The 24138-nt window shown below is 42.0% G+C and overlaps 1 protein-coding gene across 4 annotated transcripts in view; it reads left to right on the top strand.

Annotated features, from left to right (window-relative positions):
* NHS (NHS actin remodeling regulator) overlaps positions 1-24138 on the top strand; it is a 353377-nt gene that overhangs the window by 234369 nt on the left and 94870 nt on the right. Inside the window, exon 1 of one of the 4 annotated variants that reach the window (XM_066249263.1) lies at positions 12577-12662. The exons of the other annotated variants lie outside the window; for them this stretch is intronic. Within the exon in view, the coding sequence (XP_066105360.1) occupies positions 12629-12662 (34 nt within the window). The 5' untranslated portion in view covers positions 12577-12628. Of the gene's footprint in view, positions 1-12576; positions 12663-24138 lie in introns of those variants that run through there. 4 annotated transcript variants of the gene reach the window in all.

Genomic DNA, 24138 nt, shown 5'->3' with positions numbered 1-24138 from the left:
TCTGTGTGCAAGTCTGAATGTATGTGTGAGCTCTACCATTCTCTAGCTGTGTGGCCCAGAGCTCCTTTTCCTCATCTATAAAATGAGTGGATTGGACTGAAGAGTACAATTTCTGACATTTTCTGATTCTTAGCTATGTCAGTCTTTACGATGAAGTAAGTGACCTCTTACAGAACTGGCTGTAGGAGCTAGTGTAATAGCCATCAATACCTGAGAGAGAATACCTTTTGTTCATGTATGTGTGTATGTTGGCTGTTGTTATTTATTTATTTATTTTTATTGAGTTTATTGGCTAATAAAATTATATAGGTTTCAGGTGTACAGTTCTATAATGCATCTTCTGTATATTATATTGTGTGTTCAGCACTCCAAGTAGCTTTTGTTCTTTTGTGTAAGGCCCTGTGGAGGCTGGGTGGGCTGCAGCTGTTCAGCTTCAATTAAAAACATACACAAACCTCCCGCTTTGTTTCGGTTTCAAGCCTTGGCCATCTGACTAAGCACATCTGAATTCCTAAGAGTCCAGTGTAGGTGTGAGAAGGTACTGTTCTGTAGACCTAATGCAACCCTTCCTCTTGCTTTCCAAATTTTAAATATTGAGAACAGGAGAGATTTCAAAGTCTTGGAGATACAAGGAGAGAATGTACGTTGGTCTTGAAGTCATTGGCAATCAAGTTCCAGTGCACAATTATCCACTCCTTACTGAGGGCTCCGTAAATGCCAATATGTGCTTATGAGGCCAGTATTTGGTCAAATATTTCTGAGTGGCTTAAGGACGAAAATTGGTCTTTCTGTTATAAAGACAGTCTACCAACTGTCTGTGGTGGTCCTGAAGCAAAGTTACCTCCTCCAACAAAGGCAGGCATTTGGACTTCCAAACAAACTCATATTCTAGAACCTCAGACAGCTGTCATCTCACTTCAGGGTAGGCCACTTCAGGCTGAGGCTGCATCCATCCCTGCCCAGCCTGAGTTCCTTATCTCTGGACTGTTGGAGTGCACCAAGTGAACAAACTATAACCAGAGATGGGCTATGGTTCCACTCAGTAGCACTGATGGCCTAGGCAGCAGGGCCCAGAACAAGTACCCTGGCAGATGTAGGATATCATAGGTATTGTAGTCCAGCTGGCCACATACTTAGGGATCTGCATTCAGTGAAGTCTAGGATTCTGGAACATCAGAGATAAGGTAAGGTGTGTGGGAGAGCTCCACGTGAGTTTTGATTCCAGAGCAGAGAAGGACATCTTAGTGGCCTCTTTTATTGCCCCCTGCAGAGTACTGTTGGTTCTCAAGGTAGGAAGATGGGGTTTAATATGAGGCAGAGGCAAACACAGCTCACCAGTGTCCATAGTCTCCTCTTTTTCCTGAGCGCACAAACTGCATTTCTCACCATTCCTTGTGGTTAGTGGAGCCAAGCTAGACAGTGAAGCCTAGACTTTCTCCCCATGTTTCGTGTGTGTGTGTCTGTGTGAGGGAGGGGGTTGGAGCTGAGGTGAAGCTAGGAGGAGTTGTAGCTTACTCCCTATTAGGGTGGGGGCTAGGTGGCTAGGTTATCTGAAAGATCTCTACAGTGTCCCTCTAGATACCCATGTGAATGACTGGATGCAGACATGAGTCTTGACTGAAAGGAAGCTCAGGTATTAGAAGTAATAGGAATGGCAAAAAGTGACTTTTTGACTAGAGAATTTTCCCAGGATCCTGCTGGTAAGGTCACATTCATATCCCATAGACAAGAATACCCTTGTCATTAATCCTGGCCTGTCAGTCCACCTGCTCACCTTTTCCCTCAGAGGGCCCTTGGGAACACATCACACAACCGGCTCATTCCGCCCTCCATGCTCTTCTTCCTCATACCAATACCCTGTCCCTCTCTAGCGGCAGTCTTGGCCATCACTGTCAGTGCACAATAACTCTAGTCACCTCTGAAATCATTTATGTCATAGGCCTCAAACTCAAGTGCTGTCAGGGTCAGACAGGTAGCTTAAATATGGGACAGAGTCAGTGTGGCACAATAAGGAGTGGTGGGGACTGAGACGCTGTGTGCACTCTAAGTAAATACAGGCTTTCAAAGTTAGAAACAAGTCATCATGCTGTCCAAGCCAAACAACCCACCCCAAATTAAATCTTCTATTATTATTTACCTCTCAGGAGGACTGAAATAAAAGCAGAAACCATAAACAATGTCTGAAAATTCTATTTTATCCTCTCCTGTGCCTAGCAGAGCAGGTTGTAAAAACAATATTTAATATTTGATTTTTTTTTACCTTGAGTGATGTCTAACATACATACAGAAAAGTGCTCAAATTATACAGATCAATGAACTATTAAGAAATCAACACTCCCCTGTACACACCAGGCAGGTCAAGGCCTAGAAAGTTATCAGCTCCCAGAATCGTACATAGGCTCTTCTTGCTCCACAAAGGCAAGCACGATCTTGATTCTAATATTATAGATTAGATTTACCTGATATTTAATTTTACAAAGATAGAATCATGCAACCTGTACTTTTACTCAACTCTGGCTTCTTTTACTCAACATTATACCTGTGAGACTCACCCACATTGTTGCACGTAGCTGTGACTTGTTTTAGTTGCTGTATAACATTCCACACTGTGAAAGCACCAGAACTTATCTATCCAGTCTACTGTTAATTGCCATTTGGTTGTTTCTAATTTTGGACTTTCACTGACAGTCCTACAGCATGAGAGCAAAGTCTCAGACAGAACAATAGAGATATCTGGGTGTTTGAGTTGGGAAACTGTCCACTGCAGCTGCAAAGGACTTTGAGGTGGGCGGAGGAGCTATGGGGTGGGCCATCAACAGCATCTGCTACCGAGTCCTTATAGAACAGCAGTTCTCCAGATTTTGTATCACAGGACTCCTAAAAGATTATTGAGGACCCCAAAGAGCTTTAGTTTGTATGAATTATATCAGTGTTTATCATACTAGGGATTAAAACTGGAAGATAAAAAAGATTTAGTTGGTAATTTATTTCAAAATTAATAATAAGTATATACTCTACATTGTATAGATACATACATATATTATATATTTATAAATAGAATATTTTGAGGAAAAATAACTTATTTCCTAAGACAACAAATGTTAGTGAAAAAGGCATTTTTTAACTTTTTTTTTTCAAATCTCTTGAATAGCAGTCTGGCTTGATAGGAGACTGCTGGATTCTCATATCTGCTTCTTAATTACAGCTGGTATGGTATCACATTTCACTCAGGAGAGAATGAGTGTGAAAAAGTCAAAGCATGTCTTAGTATCATTGTGATAATAGGTTTGAGCGCACAGAATCCCTGAGAGACTCCGAGGAACCCGCAGAGTTCCCGGAACAAACCTGGAGAAGCGCTCCTCTAGAACACCCCAGCCACCTTTAGCGTGAGCCCTCCAATGAACAGGCACCCCCAAGGTGACCCACGCAGAGTTTTGTGAACTTACTTCAAACCATTATCACTTAATTCACTTCTTAGCTGATTAGAAACTCTTATTTTCTTTTCAAAACTTTATAATCCTCTCTTCTAAAAACATCAGTGTGAAATGTTTTGATTTTGTTCATTCTAAGCTAGTGATGTCCACTAGAAATATAATGTGAGCCCTTTATATAACTAAAATTTTTAGGTAGCCATTTAAAAAGTGAAAAAGAAACAGGTAAAATAAATTTTAATAATGTATTTTATTTAACCCAATATTTATACAATGTTATTTTTCAGCATATAAAATCAACAAAAATAAAATTACGAAAATCAAGTCATAAATATTAATGTCATATTTTACATTCTTTTTTCATATTAAGTCTTTAAAATCCAGTGTGTATTTTTATCTTATAATGTGTCTCAAATCATATGCTAAAAGTAGATTCACATATTCAAGTTTTTCCAATAATCGAATGAAGTATCAATATTCAAATTAATTAAAATTAAATGAAATTAAAATTTTGTTCTTCATTCATACTAGCCACATTTCAAGTGTCTACCATATTGGACAGAGCAGATCTGAACTTCATCTTCTGCTTTCCTTACCCATTGGTGCTTCAGTCGTTAGAAGCCTGATTAGGAAAATGTAATCATTCTCTGACTTCTAGAAAACTGGTGCCACAGTTGGTTTTTTCATAGGCTGATTAGGATGTTGGACAGAGAGCTAGGAGTGGGAGAATCACTCCACAGCCACATTAGCAATGTCAGGTTGCTTTTCAACTTGGCTTCCAGGACTTTCTCATTTGATGTTTTCATGTACATAGAATAATCTGACATTGTTACTGAAAGAGCTGTGAAATATACTGCTGCCCCCAGCCAGCCCTGCAATGAACCTCCTTCCGATTGGACATGGCAGGAACTTATATAGGATGATGCCATAGGCTGCTTTGCTTATTGGGACCAAGCACTGGAAAGTTTGCAACGTTCTTAGTGATGAACTCTACATCAGTGTCAGAAAGATAAGGTGTTTTCTTGCCTTTTGTCTTCCTGTCTCCTTTCATTGGTACGCTTTCCAAAAGGTAAAGGGAAAGAGTGGAATGAAATTCTAGGTCAAAAGTACACTGGGTAAAGATGTAGCACTGAAGTTAGCATCTTACAACTCAAAGTTTGCAGCAAAAATCACTTAAGAAGTTTCAAAGGGGAGAGCCAAGGAAAGGTGGTACAGCATTAAATACTTTGTTCTGTTGGTGAACTGTATCACCTCCAAGCCATTTCAAATTCATGAATATTAAAAACTATCCCATTTTACACATTAGGGAGTCTCTTACTTGTATTCCCCAAATAGAAAAGAATAGAATCACAAGTCTAACCACTTGCTCCCCTTACTACAAGTTTTGTGGCTGGTCAAGCGTTTGATTCTTATTATTGGGTAAGCAAATGAGAAAATGACTTACATCACTTTCATACATTCTCCCTTCCCCAAGCTGTTTACACTCTTAGCCAATCTTATCATTCCATCATATCCATTCTTGTAATGTTGGACTCATTCTAGAATCCTGCATCTGAGTGCATGATGTCATTTCAAATAAATATAAAAGGAAGTAGAAAACTTGTGGAATTTCCTTATCTGAGGTAGCCAAACTAAATAAACTTAATCCGCGTCCATCGGGGGCTCAGTGAAGGCTGGCACCATTCCTGCTGAAGTGATTTCATGCTAAATGACAGGTTTTCCTGGTCTCCTCATTGAACTGGATACCCTAACTTTTCTGTCTTCAGGTCCCCAGTGCAGAATGTCAGAGGAGCCAGGACCACACAAGGCTGGCTGGGCACAAAATGCCTTTCAATTAATACACTCAACTCTTAGAATCAGGAATTACATAACTGAGACAGTAATTATGCCACCATATTTAGTACATTCTGATTTGGGGAATCCAAACCTTTTCTTCAGCATTCACACTACAGGAGCCAGAGTCATCAACAGATTTTTTTTAAAAACTTAAATCGGAGTGTTGGAACTATTGGAGATTATGTAATGTTGTCTCACTGTCCCTGAATGGTCTTGTTCTTAAGATCATTTTTATATTCTTTTCCTTTTCTGGGTAAAATAGTTTTTCTTTTACTAAGACCCTCAAGAAATTGTATGTGAAATGTTAGCCAGTTCTAGAACTATAGAAAGCCCAGTGGTTTCTCCTCCCCTCTATGACCCAGTTCTTTTCCATCTGCTGACTGATACCTCTAGTTCCACCATTCCAAGTTTATCCTTTCAGCAGTAGGATAACTTGGAAAGGCCATTAAAATGGAAAGGCCCCAGGAAAGGCTGATTCTTAACTATTATCAGGTGTTTTCACTTCAGTACTAGAAAGGATCAAAGTAAGATGTTTTGTATCAGTAAGGCAAGGGTGTTAGAGAAAGAGAGAGTGGTAACCTAGAGGGCAAGAGGCCCCTAATTGGGAGCTTAGAGGGTTCTACTTGAGGCTTAAAAGGCTGGCTCCTCCTCCCAAAACATCTGCATTTGTTTGAATTTATCTTTTGACTCCATCTGGTGATCCAGGTACTTGGTAATTGTTTTTGCTCAAACTGGAGCACCTTCAAAGAGGAAGGTTCTGGTACTGAGGCGCAGCTCAGGCCCAGGGTAAGGGTTTCCAGCATTGCCAGAAGGGTATGTTGGTGCCTTTCCCATCTCAGTTTGTGGAAATAGCAGTGGGAAGTCATGCAAGGTGAGGAGGGGAGGGTTTTGTTTTTAACTTTATTATCAATGGGAACCCCCTATCCATAATCAAGGAAGAGCATTACATAAGAGGGTATGTAGTCACTTGTGCATGCACACACACCCATAGGTTCTGTGTTCTCTCTCTCTCACTCTCTCTCTCTCTCTCTCTCTCTCTCTCTCACACACACACACACACACACACACACACACACACACACCTCCAGAGCCACATGAATGTTTCTCCTGAAACAGTCAGCAAAGCAAGTGACAGATATTTCCTGTGGGTAGCTAGGATTTCAATCCTGGTCGTCCTTATTGTTGACTTGAGATTGGAATGTGAATGGTGGGAAATGGTGAGTCTGTGTTTTCTGAGGCATGTTAATGAGTTCTCTCATCTATATTTCTGGGGTAACCTAGCATAGTGGTTAGAAGTCCAGGCTGTACCATTTACCACCTCCAATGCCTTAGGCAAATTATTTAACCTCTTTGCACCTCCGTTTCCTGATCTGTAAAATGAATGTAATACTAGTATCTACTTCATAGAATTGTGAGAATTAACCGAAATAGCACATACAGAACATTTAAAACAATGCCTGACACATAGTAGGTGCTCAAGAACTATCTGCTTAATAAATAGAATATTAATGTGATCATTATTATATGGTATATTATTACCATGAGGAACTACCATTACATGCTGGCTTCAGATTTAGTGGAAAGAGTAAGGAGAACTCTATTAAGTATCAAAACTTCTGTTCATATGGTAGGGCCAGATTGCCAGGCAGACTCATCTGCAGATATTTCTCAGTATATGAAGGGAAAGGAAAAGCAACAACAACTGAACGTCTCAAAACAAAACAGACAATGAAATTAGAGGTGAGACAGAGAGGGGCATTGATATCTTACAATGAAATAAAAGCATTGCCACAGTACAACTTCTGGAGAGACAGTGGAGCTAGTCCTGGATCTTTTATTTTTTTAGCTCCAGACTTTGACTGGTTAGAAGTATTGAGCTTCCTTTTAGATCTGAATAAACCACAAAAGGAAAGCATATCATTCTCTTTCTTTCAGCACTCCTCACTCCTCACACCCTTTTCTGCTTCCTTTCCTGTGTCTCTGCTCTCATATAAGAAAGCAAAACGGTGACACCTCTGTCACGAGAGCAGAGACTGAGTAGCCGTGAGCTCTGCAGCAGGGTGCAGTACTACCTGAACTGTACTTGGCTTATCTCCTGATGAAAAGCAACTGACAGATGGGGAACTGGAGTTTACTTTTACATTGACACTCACCATTTCTTGACCATGTGGTAAGAACTGCTTCAACAGACCCTGGCATTAATCCTGGTGGAGGCTAGAACAGCTGTGGGGCAAGCCAACACCAAGCCAGGGCCTGCTGGGCCTTTAATTTTTCATATATATACACATATGGGCAGCAAGTAAGCTTGGGTAGCAGTCCACAGACAAGTAGCAATATCTGAATAAATCAAAGTGGCCTGAGCTGAAATATTTGCTCCAGGGGATAGGGACTTGAACAAACAAGGAGAAAAGGCGTTCACTCAACTTTTTTCCTGAAATGCCAGAGAAATAAAACAGGTCAGTGGTGAATACGAAATTAGCTTTTGGCCAGTCTCCAAAGTGATTTGACCTATTTCGTAGTCATTGAGAATGAGCCAAAGGAAGTTCAGTGGCCTGCATCTTGATTTGTCAAGGGAGAAGAAAGAAGGTCTGGATCTCCTGGCGGCCAGATTTCCTGAGTCACTTGTTATGGAGCGTATGAGTGAATACGGTTGAAACTCACAAGAATAGTTCTGGGACTCTGACTTTGGGCCAATTCCTGGCACAATTTAGCTTGCAAATGATAACCCCAGCAGATGTATTGGCAATCTGGTGTGCCAGCTTATTGGCCCTGGTCACCAAAAGGACCATAGAAGATAACGAAAACCTTCCGACAGGTTAAACTCTTCTCCAAGGCCCTTCTTTCTAAGGTAAACTCAGGCCGAGTCAGTGAAGAGGGTCTAGACTTTAGTGGAGAGCAAGACTACAAAACACTGAGGCCCACTTGACTGCAGCCTTGCAGGTTGGAGTTAGTGGTGGGTGCTGGTGGCGCCCTGCCTATATCTCCTTCACCAGCTGTGTACCCTCGCTCCAGCTGCTGTGAACGCTGACTGCTTCTTCCCTAGAGAATTGCTGTCTGCCAGATGCTGGCCCTGTCAAACCTCTTGCCTCAAGGTGAAACCGGCTCTGTGGTACAATTTGTACTTCAGAGCTCCCTGTGGGATCAGGCTGGACCAACCCTCCAGCTGAGGCACATCTTTACTTAGCTCGTTCCTCTGCTGCATCCTGCCCTCCTTCTGCCCTTTCTATTGAGAGCAACCCCTCTATACGTCACGTGTATAAGAATCCCTATCTTACACTTTGCTTCTCAGGAATCCAACCTAAGAGAGAATTGGGGAAGAGGGGCATTTGAGAACAGTCCCAAACCTGTCTACACATCAGAATTACCTGGGCAGCTTTAAAAACAAATTCCCAGCCCTACATCCAGAGATCCTGATCCGGTAGGTCTGGAGTGGGACCTGCGATACTGTAGTTTTCCTAAGTGGACCCGTGGTCATTTTAATGCAGCCAGTCCTTTGACCAATGGGAACTGCTCACTCTAGCTCATTGTCTTTATTTCCTTCCTTAGATTTTTTCAGAAATATTCATTGATCAAGTTCAGGAATAAGCCATACAATCTGTCGAGGACAGTAAGAAGCAGAGATTTAAGTAAAAGAATCCATAGTTCTTAGAAATTTTGTTGAAGTCCAGCATATTGTGCTGACTTTCAGAGTTTTTTAAGCAAATTGTATCTTTACATTTGTGTGTGTGTGTGTGTGTGTGTGTGTGTGTGTGTGTGTGTGTTCTGAAATGTAAAGGCTTGTCTGGTTTGGAAACGAGAGGGTCTTTTTGAGCCATTGAGTTGCTATGGAGCATTCCAAGAAGGGATATTTGATCAAAGTTATAATTTCATTAATACTTCCCAGTCTCCATGCTCAGAAGTGTTAACCTAACCTCCGTAGTGCTCCAGAAAACCCTTTCTTGTACCCTGGCGGCTTTCTTCATTCAGTAAATATTTATCAAGCACTTACTATGTGCCAGGCACTAGTCTAGGCATGTGGACTTCACCAGTGATAAAACAAAACTCCTGCTAACTTAATAGCTGTGTGATCTTCGTCAAGTTCCTCAAACTCTCTTGGCCTCAGTTTCTTCATCTGAAAATGGGAATAATAAAACTTACTGCACAGAGTTATTATAAAGATTAAATAAGGTTCTATATAGAGGCCCTGGCTGATTGGCTCAGCAGTAGAGCATCAGCCTGGTATGTGGAAGTCCTGGGTTTAATTCCCGGCCAGGGCACATAGGAGAAGCGCCCACCTGCTTCTCCACCCTTCCCTACCTCCCTCCTTTTTGTCTTTTTCTTCCCCTCCCACAGCCAAGGCTCCATTGGAGCAAAGTTGGCCCAGTTCCTGAGAATGGCTCCATGTCCTCCGCCTCAGGTGCTAGAATGGCTCCAATTGCAGCAGAGCAATGCCCCAGAGGGTCCAAGCATCGCCCCCTGATGGGCATGCTGGGTGGATCTTGGTCGAGCACATGAGGGAGTTTGTCTGTCTACCCCCTACCCCCTCACCCCTGCTTCTCACTTCAGAAAAATACAAAAGAAAAGATTTTATATAGAAAACAGTCACTGGCACATCACTATTTTTTTCACGTCATTAAAATGTGAAAACTGGTACCTATTGCTATTATAGTGTTGTTATGAACATGTCTGTCTTCTCCAACAGGCTGCAAACTTCTCATGGGCAGGAATAGTACCCAAGGCCTTCTGGTAACACCCAAAGATCTCACCAGAGTAGGGGCTTAGTAAATATTGGTTGAGTGGATAAAAAGCATCCCAGTTGTAGAGACGACTTCCTGCTTTCTTATGCTGTAGATTTAGGAAACAGTGAGAAATAGACTAGGCCTGTGGGAACTCTTTTTTTCCCTAATTTAAGCTGTCAATTGTAGTGGGTGGTGTGCTAAAGAAAAACAAGACTGAATAAGAAACTACTCCTCATACTATCCTGGAAGGCTGCAGAAAGAAAATATATTATTTTTCCTTTAGGGTTTCTTTTTCTTTTTTCTTCTCTGATAGATTTAGTGTACCAGTAAGTCCTGCTGATCTCTTTTTGTGTGTGTTTTTTTCTGTCTCCTAATTCTTATTTTCCATTCTCCATTGCTCCCCTTGGTTTCTACCACCAATGAGGATAGTGCTGTTGGCCTAGTGTCCACAAAATAAACTCTAGAAGTACAGAGGCATTGTCCATCCAGGGTCCCGGAGCTGTTCATTTCTAGTTCCGCACACAGCACCCTACAAGGACCTAACCAGCAGTTACATCAAAACCACACGTTAGGTTTTTGATCAAACTCCCTCCATTTTGTCTTCTTGTTCAAGCCTTCCCCTCAGCCCTTCTGCAAAGGTGAAAGGCAAGCTCACAGGATGCGGGGCCTTTTTTCTTCCCTGACATCTGGTTTGATTCTGGGCAGCTAAATAGTGGCTTTGCCATGAACAACAAAAGCTAATTCACTGTGGTTTTTAAACACCAAGTGCAAATATTTTTCCTTTTCAGCTTGGGGTCACTGGAAGGGAAAAAACAGGACCGAGAAGGAGATTAACCTTTTAAAAACTATTACAACTTCCCATAGAAAATAAAACAATGGCATCATTTCCTCCCATTCATGAGAGTCTTTTTATGAGTGATTGTTGTTTGAGGAATGAATAACTAGGGATCTGAAGAAGTTTTTTAAATACTGCTTTAGCTTGATTTTCTACTCAAGAGCCCACCATGATTGCTTTTAAGAGGCCACAAAAATCCCAGTAAAGCCCAGGGCCACCCTCTTTGCTTTCTCTCTCTGCATCTCTTGCTGGCTATCCCTCCACCTCCCCTCCAGTCCTTTGATTTTCTCCCTCAGGCAGGGCCCTGACCCTCTGCTAATGGGAGGGGAATGTTAGCAGGAGCACTGCAATTTACAGTATTTCAGGCAATGGGCATGCCATCCACTGATGCCACTAACATTGCTCAGAAGACTGAAGGTTCTGTTTAGGTCACTTCCCGGAAGTTCTAGCCAGACTTTCTGTTGATTTGGTTTGTCTTAAGGTGTCTCAGAACCTCAGTGCCGTTCAGGTTCAGTTCCTCTTCAGAAATGAAGTCACCTATTCCGGCTCTGCTGCACATGATTAAGGAACAGAAGCATCCAATACAGGGAACTGATGCCCCTCAGGAGAGACCGGGTGACTATCAGAAGAAAGCAAGTCTATCTACCTCACTATTTGTTATTTCAGTGTTCTCTTTGGATGGCAAAACAAATGCTCTTCTCCAATTTTCCTTTACTTTCGCTTCTTTCCCTCTGTCTACGCATCCAGCTTTTGCATATGGATTCAGTTTCTGGGTTCTGGTGGGAGGTGAAGCATGTGCCATGATGACATAAAAGCTATTAGAGAAAAGCTATAGAAGTCCCTAAATTTCTCCTTTCTTGCCAAGAGGACGATCTGAGTAAGCTCCCGGATGGTGGATGTTTGTGAAGGGTCTTAAAGGTCCTTGCATGTACTATTACTGTTGTTATTGGCATCGCCAGAATCAAACATGTTGATACAGGTGGTATGTGTATTAGGGTAAGAAAGGATCAGAAATTGATCTGCAACCTGCAAAGAAAAACTCCCAATTGTAACCCCACCCCCATCGTTTCAGTGCGTGTGCAAACATTTGCAGACCTGTTAAACAGTTCACCCTCACACCTACGTAAAATTTCACAGCCAAGTGAACCAGCCTGGTGACAAGAATGGGTGGCGAAGTGGCTCAGCCATGAGGCGATGGGATGGGATGTATTCCTTCTCATGACTGGACATTTGGCACAGGGGCTGAGCTGCTGTGGCTCCCTGGGTTTTAATGTTTGTCCAGCTTCTTGCTCTGGCATCTTGCTAATGGTTTCCATAGCCACGTGGTGCTTGGCAGAGCTTCTCAAGCTGATGGGGCCTGAGAGCCTGCATTTCTGACAAGCTCCTTGGTGATGGCTGATCCCTAGCCTATTGCAGTTGGAGCAGGGAGGCTTTAAAAAAGTACCACTGCATTCTAAACTGCTCCAGGGCTGGAAAAGGAAAGTACTAAGCTCCTCCTCTGGAGACAGGGTGTGTCCCAGGCTACACTGGAGTCCTGATTTGCCATTCAATTGAACCCCAGAGGGATTAGCGGCTGGCCCAGCACTTGGGTGAGACCATCTCCCCCTCCAGGGGGGAGTCCCGGAGGCAGAGCAGATGTTGTGTGAAAATCTGCCACCCTCCTTGCAGAAGGTTGCCCTCTCTCGCCCTCCCGCCTTCCTGCTCTGCCTGCTGACTTAAGCAGATCAGCTTTCAGCTCTCGGGGACTCCAAGAGGGCTTTGGATAAAAGAAAAGGCCTGTCCTTAAGAAGCAGAGCTGGAATCCAAGCATGCCTCTCGCCTGCTGCATGCCCAAGAATGCAGGTATTTGGGGTTTGCAGCATTTCCTGGCAAGACAAAGGGGGAGGGGATCTGGGGGAGGCAAGGCCTAATGGAGAGGGGCTTGAGCTGCAGCCGCTTTCTATTCTGGGGGGACAGAGAAGTATGTTTTTTGAAGAAAGTGAGCCCTTGCACAGGAACAGACATAAGCAAGAGAGGCTGTGCCTGATCTCAAGGTTGACCTTGACATTTGGGGTAAGCAGTGCTAAGCTTTGGGGCTTTGGGTTCTTTATACTGACTGGTCTTTTTTTACAACTTTGCTCCTTCTGAAGTGTTAGGTGTTAGACTCCTTAAGAAAGAGAACAAGACTTTATCCCTCTTCCTCTGCTACTGTGACATTTGCATGTCTTCCAAGAGAGCCCAGAAGGTAGCCCAAGTTGGGCTTCCAGGGTAGGATTCCCTGGGGCTGCTGGGAAGAGGCCGCTGGAGGTTCAGGCCTGCCTCCTGCCCTGAATTGTTCCTCTTGCTTGTCCCTTTCTTCTCCTCCTGCCCCACCCCCTCCTGTCTTCTTGGAATCCCTTAGAATCCTACCCTCACCATGAGATTACACAGAGAGATTTCTTTGATCTCTCTATGGCTCAAAATAACCCTGATTTGGTAGTCCCTAGACCCAGGTTTCCCAATATCTAGTGTCTCTTTGACCTTAACTGGCCTCAAACCATTTGGGGGTCTGTCTTGACATCTTAAGTCCTTCAAACCCTTCCTCATGATATTCCTTTATCATGGAAGGTTGGCCACACAATCGAACACTGTTTGAACACTGTTGAACTATTTGCAATATTTGTCTTGCCTTGGGGTTAGTTAGTCCTTCCATTTGAACTCAGACTCCTAAATGTCAGAGACAGTACCTTTCTTATATTCTTTTTATAGACTCCATGCCACCCCTATCCCCAAGCATGAGGAGCATGCAGAGGTTGGCAGTTGCTGCTCTCCTTGTCCCAGCTAAACCATCTTATGGCTCATTTGCCTGCACAGTTTCTGTGGAGACCGATGCATGGCCGGGCCAGGCTCCAAGCGCCACATGTTGGCCTGACCACTCCCAGTACGGTAGTGTGCAGCCCTGCTCCATGAAAGTGTTGTTCTGCCCTGCCATCTCAGAACGTACTCTCTGAGTTGCTTTTCCAGGTGTGGTGACGGGGGAGGCAAGGGCTTGTTCCTGTTTTGTTCCCTGAGATCCTTTAAGAGGGAAAGGAAACATGCTCGTAGACCGAGCAGCTTCTGGTGGGTACCACAGAATCTCTGCCAGTTTCTCCAGGGCATTGCAGTTTCCAAATCTGAGGGTTCAGTTCTTCAAATCCAATCACTAGTTTCAAATATACTTATGATGAATAACCCTTATGTGTAGGCACACTTCAGACCAAGTAACTCAGAATCTCTGGGGATAGACCCAAGTTGGAGTACATTTTTAACAAAAGCTTCCCAGGTAGATTCTAATGTGCAGCCACAGTTGAAAATCACGGACTTAGGTAAGAAGTGAGAACTCTTCTCACACACTAACCCCCAACTTCTTCAAGGAACTAAGAGAGACCATTAAAGACCCAAGTCCACACATTTTCATAAGTTTCAGTGGATTCAGAGGAGTGTCCAACAGCCAGGTAGTATTCACTGGGCCCAGAGGACTAAGTAATAGGAGGGAGCACCAAAGATATAGGTGTCCTGCAGAAGTTTCCAGTCTGAAGAGAAGGATGGGGAGAGGGCCTTTCCAATAGTTTGACCCAGTTTACCTTGGAGAGCTGGGGATTCAAGGCATAGGTTGGCCTGCAGGGCAGGGGGGGGATGGGGGAGGCTTGTAGTGCTCCATGCAGAGGGCTCAAGCTTCTCAGAGCTGCTGGCACTTTGGAGTTTGACCATCTTCTGGCATCAGTGTCAACAAGGTCATGGCACCTACTGCCAACTCTAGACAGCATATAAGTGGGGAGACCAGGCCCTTAATCAAAGATACCTCCAAGTAGGACTTGGCAGATAATGCGTTCAGCACAATAAAAGCTGAGGGGAAAATGACTACCTTTTGCCTCAACACAAATTTTATTACACCAGGTTTCATTATAAAAATGTTATAGTTTTGGGTGTGTGTTTACTACATAAACAATGTAGTTACTCTGATCTTCACTATTTTTCAAACTGGAGTCTCAAAGGGAGTTTCATTTACGAGATTTAAAGCCGTGAAACAATTGTTTGATATGATTGCCTTATAAGCATAGGAATAATTCAGGGGGAAATCAAACCCTGTGCTTTTATTCCTCCTTATCCCCTGCCAGATCTCCCCAACTTAGAGGCAGGCGTGGCCACATGCTGACCATGTTAGATCTTAAAACTGATGGACTATAGCTGGGCAGACAGCTATAGTGTGTGATAGTGTGGTCTTCAGGGGAAATGGAGCATAGGTCTCGAGATCCAGGCTCCTGTTGCATCCAGCCTGCAAGGCTGTGCTGCTGGCTTGGACAGGGCTGAGAACCACTGGAGCCTATGAGGTGAACTCTGAGGGCCCACACCCTTATGCCAACCCATAGTTAGGGGCTGGGGGACCCAACAGCTACTGCTATATATGCCCAGACCTCTGGGCATTCCTATCTCCCCAAAGCGAAGCACTCCTATCAGTATGACTGTCAGCTCAGGTTCCTTAGTTCATTCCTGGGAATGCCACATTCAGAGGGATCAAGATGTAGGTTGCCACCATCTTATGACACAGTCTGTTTTATTGGTGTTTTCCATTTTTAATTTATCTGGTTTTATATTCATTTACTCAAGATTTTAACTTGTTTTTTTTCCTATTTCTTAAATTGAATGCTTAGTTTAAAAAATAAATATGAAAATTGAGAACTATAAATTTACCTCAGAGGACAGCCTTGGTAATTTCTGCAGGTTTTACTATGTGGGCTTATTGTTACAGATTTCATCCTCTAGAAGGGTTTTGAAGAGACAACATGGTGTGGGGAAAATGGACTTTGGTGTCTGTCAGATCTGGGTTTGAATCCTTACTCTACCATTGATCAGTTGTGTGTCTTTGGGAGAGTTACAGGATTGCAACTTCCTCATTTCTAAAATGAAGTTGATAGTATCTGCCTCGTGTATACTTTACTTTAGAACAAAATGAAAGAATGCAGGCAAAGGACTTAGAATAGTGCACCTAGCAGCTGCTCATTCTTTAGTAGCTCTGGATAATAATCATATTTAAAATAATACGCCTTTGGAACAGGCGAAAGCTCTGTGGCTGGGAAGCTGCTCTCCATTTGCATGTCTTAGGCAGAGGGCCAGGACAGTGGGTGTCCTTTCTGGATCAACCCACTTATCCTAATGTCCTCCAGAGGCACTGGCAGATGGGACATGAAAATACCAGCAGTGTGCCTAGGGGAGGGCATGCAGCCAAATGTTACACTGAATTGAACATGCTGAAGTGAGCCAGAAAGAAACTCGGCACAACACAAGAACTCGCCATTGAGAAATTCCTCCGAAGTTTCTTAGTCTCTGTCTCTTGTGGAATTGTTCCTCAGTAGAATATTTGAGTTACTCTCTCCCAGTCCTGGCCTCTTTCCTGGATACCGAACTGAGTTGCTCCCCATTCTGTAGGGCCCTGGCTGTTATGGGCTTTGAAGGAAGTGAGCATTGGAGGAGCTTAACTTTTTGGAGCCACATCTCGGTGCTGGGCTCTGTCTATGAAATAGAACTAAGACACAGTTCTGCCCTTGAGGACTTCTGAGTCAGGAAGATACTGACTCATGAGCACCCAAAAGACTGCTTACCTAACGGCCTATCCACAGGAAAGAGGGACCAACTCTTCCTCATAGAGTGGCTCAGCTAAGGCCGATAAAGGAAGGGACTTCCTAACTAACTCTGTTTAGGTAAATAGGTTAAAGTGTATCAAATTTTAGGTGTATTTTTGTTTCTGGTTTTATTTTGGAGGGGGTATTGTATTTTGTTTTATTTTTTAGAATACAATAGAATGAGCTCACTTTGATGATCCTCAAAACAAACAAACAAACAAATGGTACCTGGTCTCTAAAACCAAAGGAAATATTTTAAGCAGCCACAATTTTGCAGAAAATTAAGCCTATTGGCTCTGGGTTGATTCTTGCCTTCTCTCCTTCTGGTGGTGTGGGGAGGCAGAAGAGGAGGTAAGATTAGGAAGGAATAAGACTGCAGGAAGTGATCAGCAACTGCAGTCTGTTTTCCACATTCTCTCTATCCTGCATAAGCCCTCTCTATGTAAATTTAGGTGGAAGTTACTTGTCTATGTTTAAGGAAGAATCTTCTAGTCTTCCCTGAAGCCCAGTCATGCTTCTGAATATTCTGTTGAATAACGTGGCTCCCTCCCTCCTGGGTGCTTTTTTTGGGGTCAGCAGGAGTACTGAGAAAGCCCACTCTCCTGAAGGATCCTAGCATTGCATGTGGCTATATGTCATGGACCTTGAGTGTGGTGACAACCACTGGCTCCTGAAATGGCAGAAAGTAGATGCAGAAGGGAATTAATCTCAGCCGTATCCTCTCACAACTGATCTCCTAAATCTTCCCATCTCTTCTTTCTCCCTGTTGGGCAGATAAAATGTATTATGCTCACTTTGTTAAAGATAACAGGAGGAGGCTGTCACTCAGGTGATATTAATGTGTGTTGGGGTGGGCTAAAGGCAGGCAGAATCCTTTAGCCTGGGGCTTGGTTTTGGGATTAAGCCTTTCCTACCCTTTTTGATGTGGGGTGGTGCAATCCAATCATGCCTCAGAAGGTGACTTTGGGTTGGAGACTTCCTTACTTTGTATATTGGATTAGAAGTTGTGAAGCTACAGTATAAAGTGGGGGCAAAACGGGAGTTTGCCCTCTTGGTTCCTGAGGTTAGCATGAGAGAGCAGAGAGAATAGAGCCAGCAGCGGGAGGAGGCCACGTGGAGGAGGCCAGGAGTAGCAGCCAAGATGGTGGAGTGCTGAGTGAGATGCCAGTTTGTGTAGAGTTTGTATTTGGGATAAGGAAGGAGATGGGGAACTGAGGAGAATAAGTCTGGTGAGCTAGAAACCTTTGATTCTAGGAAACTCGGATAAGTCAGTAGCTTTGTGAGCACTGAATGTGACTGGGTTTTGGAGCCCAGTGTGTATTTTTACTTGCCCGCCGGGTGCAAAGCTAGAATTAAAGACTATGGCCCACCAGTTTTTGGCTCCGCTGTTTCTTTGCCGACTGTCCGAATCCAATGCGAACCTGCATGGGCCTGGCTGCTGTGATGATTGCCCTGGCCCTGCCTTCTGGCTTTACACTCCCCACCCCCCAAACTGGCTCTTCAGCATCCAAAGGCCAAATGTCAGACTCCAATAAGGGTAAAAAATGCAAATGTTTCCTCAGCTTTGAGGCCTCCCAGGAATGTTATCTTTACTTCTTTCTTGCCCCACCCCACAACAGAGCAAAGAGGGCCTTACTCTTCCCTAACTGCCTTGTTTTTTTGTTCCGCTTGCCATGGATGGCATTTGGCCATTAACAACTAGGCTCCGTCTTCCATCTAAGATTTTATCCCTGAAAACCTCCTCCAGAAAGTTAGAGCTGGATGATTAATTTGAAAATAAGGATGTGCTTGAGAACAGGCCAGGGGCACACATCAACAACCACAGAGCCCTTTGCTTAAATGAGTGATAAATTACTCATTCCAACAGTCACAGACTGTTGTAGCTCCTGCTCTGAAAGTCAGGAGTGATGACAAGGGCCACGGGTTTCTAGTACATTCCACGCCTACTTTGGAAAGCAAAGAAAATGGCCGCCTGGGAAAATTAAGATAATTGTGTATCAAGTGCTTTTCCTTGAAGAAGTTGATTTATAGCTTCTCTTGATTAATTGGCCTTTTATTTTTCTCTGTTGGCATTTACTTGCTTCTTTAAAAAAATTTTTTTTACAAGAAAGACATCATGGATAAAAAGAGAAGATTTTATTTTGAAGAACAATGATCACATTAACAAGGTGACAGCAGATAAGCTAAAAGTCACTCCATTTCCTGCCGAGGAAAAAATGTTCTTTGCCACCAAATTGCATTCTGCTTCTCTTTGTCTACTCTCCTTTTATAGGACAGTGGCAGGCCTAGCCACTGATGGATTCGGAAGAAATAACTGGGAGATAAGATATACCCTTGATTCATGTAAGAAGGGAAACTTTTGAGTTGAATGATAAAAAAATGACTTCCTTTTCTTTTCCACAACATCCTTGTGGCTGGAGCTCTCTATAGGACAGTGACATTTCTCTGCCCTTGGTCCAAAGTATCAAGCAGAAAATAACTATGAAATCTAAAACTTGGTAAGGGCAAAAATCCAATTCATTGCAATTTAATAGATGTCTAGGTCTGAATCAGGTACAGAATCTGCCTACATTCTGCAAAACCGAAGATTCCCCCTACTTTTAAAGAAATGCAGCCACATTCAGAGACCAAAGCAGCACTCGGAGGAAGAAGAGTCAAACCAAACCTGTGTGTGACTATGTCTCCAGGTGTGTCTACTAAAAAAACAAAAAAAAAAAAACAAAAAAAACCACAAAAAACTAGCTTTAAAATGATCAAAGAAAAAGTTACTCTAGTTTGAGCACATCGGCCCCTGGCAATGAAGATGGCTCGGTGGAGCCTCCACCTCAGGCTAAAAATAGCTCGGTTGCTAGCATGGCCCCAGATGGGCAGAGCGTAGGCACCAGACGGGTTGCTAGGTGGATCCTGGTCAGGGAACATGCTGGAATCTGTGTCTCTATCTCCCCTCCTCTTGCCTGGAAAAGAAGAAGAAGAAAAAAGAAAATAAAAAGTGAATGGGGGATGGAAGAGGCGAAAAGGGAAAGGGAAAGAAGCTTCATGAAGGAGGTGAGATTTGAGCTAGACTTTGATGGGTTGGTAGGACTTTGTTAGCCAAGGGAGACATTCTGGGGTTATACCTCTCTAAGCTGCTGTTTCTTATGGAAACTCTCATAGGCTTGTGGTGAAGATTGAATGATGTAATGAAAGTAAAGTACATAGCACAGTGCTTGGCACATGGTGAGGCTGACTGTTTGCTGTTATTATCATTATTATCATCGTCATCATCATCATCATCATCATCATTAGGAATTGGTGTTGGAAGTGTATGAACAAAACCTTCAGGGGCTTCGCAGGAAAATGGTGCTATCAGCACAGGTAATTAAAACCCTTTCCCTTCTAATCTTACCTCACTTTTTCTGAGGCTGACCCTCACCTTTCATGTCTTGGCATACTTTGGTTAAGGTCAGTTCACCTCTGGCAAATGAAGTCAGACTCAACCAAGTATCAAAAGATGTTTTTAACCTACTCCATTTCCCAATAAAACATTTTACCCACTCGTTTATAATTTCAAATAGTGGGTGGCTATTTGAGTGAAGATGTAAATATAAAACTAATAGGTTATGTTAGCATTTCTCTTAGGTCTTTGTTTTCCACATCTTATTTTAGCAACTTCAAAAAATATTCACTCAAGGTATGTTTTTTCTTCCAATCTGTTTATCCTCCAGTGGTTTCATTCAGGCCACATAGGAAAAGTGTTTCTGGAAGAAAGCAATAAAACTAATTTCTTCTAAACTTTTAGAGTTAAGACAAAAGGCTAAGTACTTTTGCATCATAAATAATTAATAGAATGTGTTTGAGAGGGGCTTGTCTATTGCATTGCGAGCTGAGAAGATCTGGCCCTGTGACTAGGGAAAAACCAAGATGTTAACATTAAAAGTCATTCAATGACCCCTTATTATGTGCTCAACAGAATATGCTAATTGATCTCTAATAGTTGACACTGCACAATTATTATGTTCATTCCATAGATGAGGAAAATAAGGCTTAGAGTATTTACATACATAACTTGCCTAAGATTATATAGCTCAGATGTTGTAGAGCCAGGATTTGGATCCAATTCAGTCTGATTCCCAAACCCAGGCTTTTTACCATCAGGTTACTCTGCCTGCAAGGGTTTGAAAATAATCGCCTCAAACTAAACATGGAGGGTGGCATTTTTAAGTTATTATCCAGGTTAAGAGTTAAGATTTGTGGTGGCCTATGCTACTATCTCAGCTTAGGTCATACAAAGTAGAAGGACACTTAGTTTTGATTTGAAGGAGTAAAAACCAATCTCCAGACATGGCTCCCATCAAAATAAGACACTGCAAGCTAAGAAGAGAGACAAAGGACAGAACCAGCAGTGTCCTATGGCTTGAGAAAATGGAGAGGAGTAGGTAAGGCCTTTTACTTTCTCATTCAATTCGTATAATGATTCTACTTCTTGCTAATTAACCTGATTGCCTGTAACTGATATATTTATTACCCAGCATTGTTTATCAATGACATATTGTTCAAATAGTCATTTCTTAGGAGCAGGTTATAAATATTTTCTGGGATCATAAATGGTGATGGATTAACAAGTGCTGGAGATTGTAGCAGGTTAAGAAGTTACAATGCAGAATTTCCTACACCTTTGCTCGATTGTGTTGGCAGTTGAGCATGAAGAAGTAGTGTTTTTCAGTGTGGAGAAATAAGATATTTTGTCCTGTGATTTCTTAACTTCACATCCTGGTGAAGGTGCTTGTGGGGATTATACTGTATCTCATTCAAAGTTTCAGGACAAAGTAACAGGTAGCAGATATGATTACAGCTCTTCCTGGAGTTACAAAAACCTATTTTTAAATGTTTTCTTTCTATACTCATGCTACCATCTGCTTTCCAAAATTTCCCAAAACTATGTGCTCTGAATAATCACCAAGCTGCCCTGGGCCAACAGCCCCACCTGTTGGTTAGAACAGAGAACTCTTGGACTCAACATCCTTCCTTGTCCTTTGAAATGATAATACATGTGTCTGAAATTCCCTGCACCAGCTGGGTGTTTCAGTCATGCAAACTTGCTTACATTTGTTCATCACACTGTGCTCTCTCACATACCTCCAGGCCTATGTATACTTTTCTATTTCTGGAATCTTTTATGACCTGTTTCACCTGGCCAACTCCTAGTCAGTTTGTAACCCTTGGCTTAAGCATCACCTTCCTTGGAAAACCTTTCCAGAAATCTCCCAGATGATTTAGCCATTTCCTTTTCCATAGCCCATATGCTATGCATACCTATATTTTATAGTACTTCCAAGAACAGAGGGTAAGCTACTACTCCTAAGGGTATTTGAGCCAGATGTTGGAGACAGAGATAGGTAGAGTTGCGTATGGCCCAAAACAGCCTTCCATAGATCTTAAAATTTCTTTGTAATCATATACATCATCCTAATATTTTATAAAATTAATATTATTCTGTACATTATTTAACATAAAGTAATATCCCCCAAACAATTATTAAGTAAAACTAGTGGTCCCCATCTATGCAATGGCTTCTTGAAGCCCCTAGCAGAACACAGTGTATCTTGGAATTATGCGTAAGTCCCTCTGAAAACTATGTGTAATACAGTGTCTTTCTAATCTGCGATTCTAAGGGCTTTTTCAGCGTAAGGACTAGGTCTTTCATCTCTGCTATAATATTGTCTAGTGGATTTTAGATACTCAAAAATATTATTTTTGGAGGTATGAGTGAATCTTTCCAGTAATTTTGGTTATAATAAAGAACCAATGTAATTAATCCTCAGAGACAGATATTCCAGTTGTAGATCTCAATGTTTCCATCAGCCCACTATTCTTTACCTACTTTTTTCTTGCATTTCATTGGGAACTGGCATTTAAGATTAATTTTTAAAACTATCTTCTTGAGTTATGTTAATGTTTATTTACTATCACTCTTGTGTACTGAAAATACATATTTCCCCAGAAACACTGTGGAGGAAGTAAACCTTAATCAGCAAACTTGAAATTCTAAATGACATTTGTAACTTTTTTCCATGGGAAAAAATGTGTACTGATTTAAAAAGAAAAACTTACAAATGAACTTTGGAATTATCTGAGGCTGGAGATATACTGTATCAAACCCCCACCTCCTACAGCTTCCATTTATATGGGTTACTGCCCACAGCCCATGGTAAGGGGAAGGAAGACTATAGCCACAGACACACAGTGACATCCCAGAATCACTAGAGTGGGCAGAAGGACCTCAGATTGGTCCTTACTTCGGGTCTCTCAGGGTTCTACCAGCATCATCATCAGGCCATCTTTAACCTCCCCAGGAAGCCAGAAAAATTCATTCTTACAAATGCTAACATTTGCATTTCTATGATCCTAAAATTGTTACCTCTCTGAGATGAATGAACACATGAACCATCTGTTGTCTCTCCATTTAAAAAATCAATTTTAAAAAATTAAGTTTATTAATTAAGAAATATTTATGAGTAAAGATGTTCCCCTAGGTGCCTAGGTGCAAAGTAACCTTTTTATTATTATTATTCTTTGGAAACTTCCCTCTGGCTTCTCCTTTCTTCTTTTAGAAATGAATTACTCTAAACTAAAATCCTTCAAGAACAGGCCAAACCATGTCTTGATTCCTTTTTTAAAAAAGAATTTATTTATTGACTTTAGAGAGAAAAGAGAGAAAGGGTGGAGGGTGAGGAGCGGGAATCATCAACTCATAGTAGTTATCAACTTGTAATAGTTGCTTCTCACATGTGCCTTGACCAGGCAAGCCTGGGGTATTGAACCAGTGACCTCAACATTCCAGGTCAACATTTTATCCACTGTGCCACCACAGGTCAGACAATGTCTTGGTTCTTCTCCATGTTGTACTCCAGGTGATAAAATATGGATAAAGGACTTTTGACAAGAAGGGTAGACTTCTCTACCTGGCTTCTCTAGAATAGTTTCTGGTATATCATAAGGGCCATTGATTTCTTTTCTTGTTATTCAGTTTGACCCTGTCCTTAAATTAAAAGCATCTTCCCTCCCAATTGGCACATAATATTATTTTTATGTTGACTCTGATCTGAAAGTTTCATATTTGATTCTACCTAGAAAGCAACTAATGGAGGTCCCAGCCTGGAGCCTGAATCCAGTGTCCTGGTCACATTCTTAAGCTGGGAAAGCTTGTAGTTGGGAAGCAAGTTCAGAACCTGAACTGAAAATAAGGGCAAACATTCAGTAAAACATCCCGTCTTCTGGAATGTGATTAGTATGTATTTAACCACAAATGTAGAAAAAAAATTGCTTAAGATCTGACCAACATATTTTCTCAGGACTATAAAGGTTTCTTTCTCTTTCTCTATTATATGCTTCTTATAAGACTTTTCCAGAGTCTACTAAAAGGAACACCTTTCAATTCATACACTTTTACCCAAGAAGTAAAATTAACTAAATTAATTTATTCACCTAGCACTGTAAATACCAAATGAAAAAGCTATAGACATATAAGTGTAAATACTGACTCTGTAATTTTTTGTGTGTTTGAGTAACTAGAGGGCACTGAGAGAAAGAAAAAAATAAATTATGCAAAATTCAAAGGTTCCTAGATTTACTAAGAAAAAAGAAAAGGAAATAAGAATAATAAAAAAAGGCTTAAGCATCTGTCATACTAAGCTAGCCAAAGAATCAACTAATATATTTAC

This window comes from Saccopteryx bilineata, chromosome X (genome assembly GCF_036850765.1).
Source record: "Saccopteryx bilineata isolate mSacBil1 chromosome X, mSacBil1_pri_phased_curated, whole genome shotgun sequence".
Classification (NCBI taxonomy): domain Eukaryota; kingdom Metazoa; phylum Chordata; class Mammalia; order Chiroptera; family Emballonuridae; genus Saccopteryx; species Saccopteryx bilineata.
Note: the sequence above shows the minus strand (reverse complement) of the source record. Positions and strands in the feature narration are given on the sequence as shown.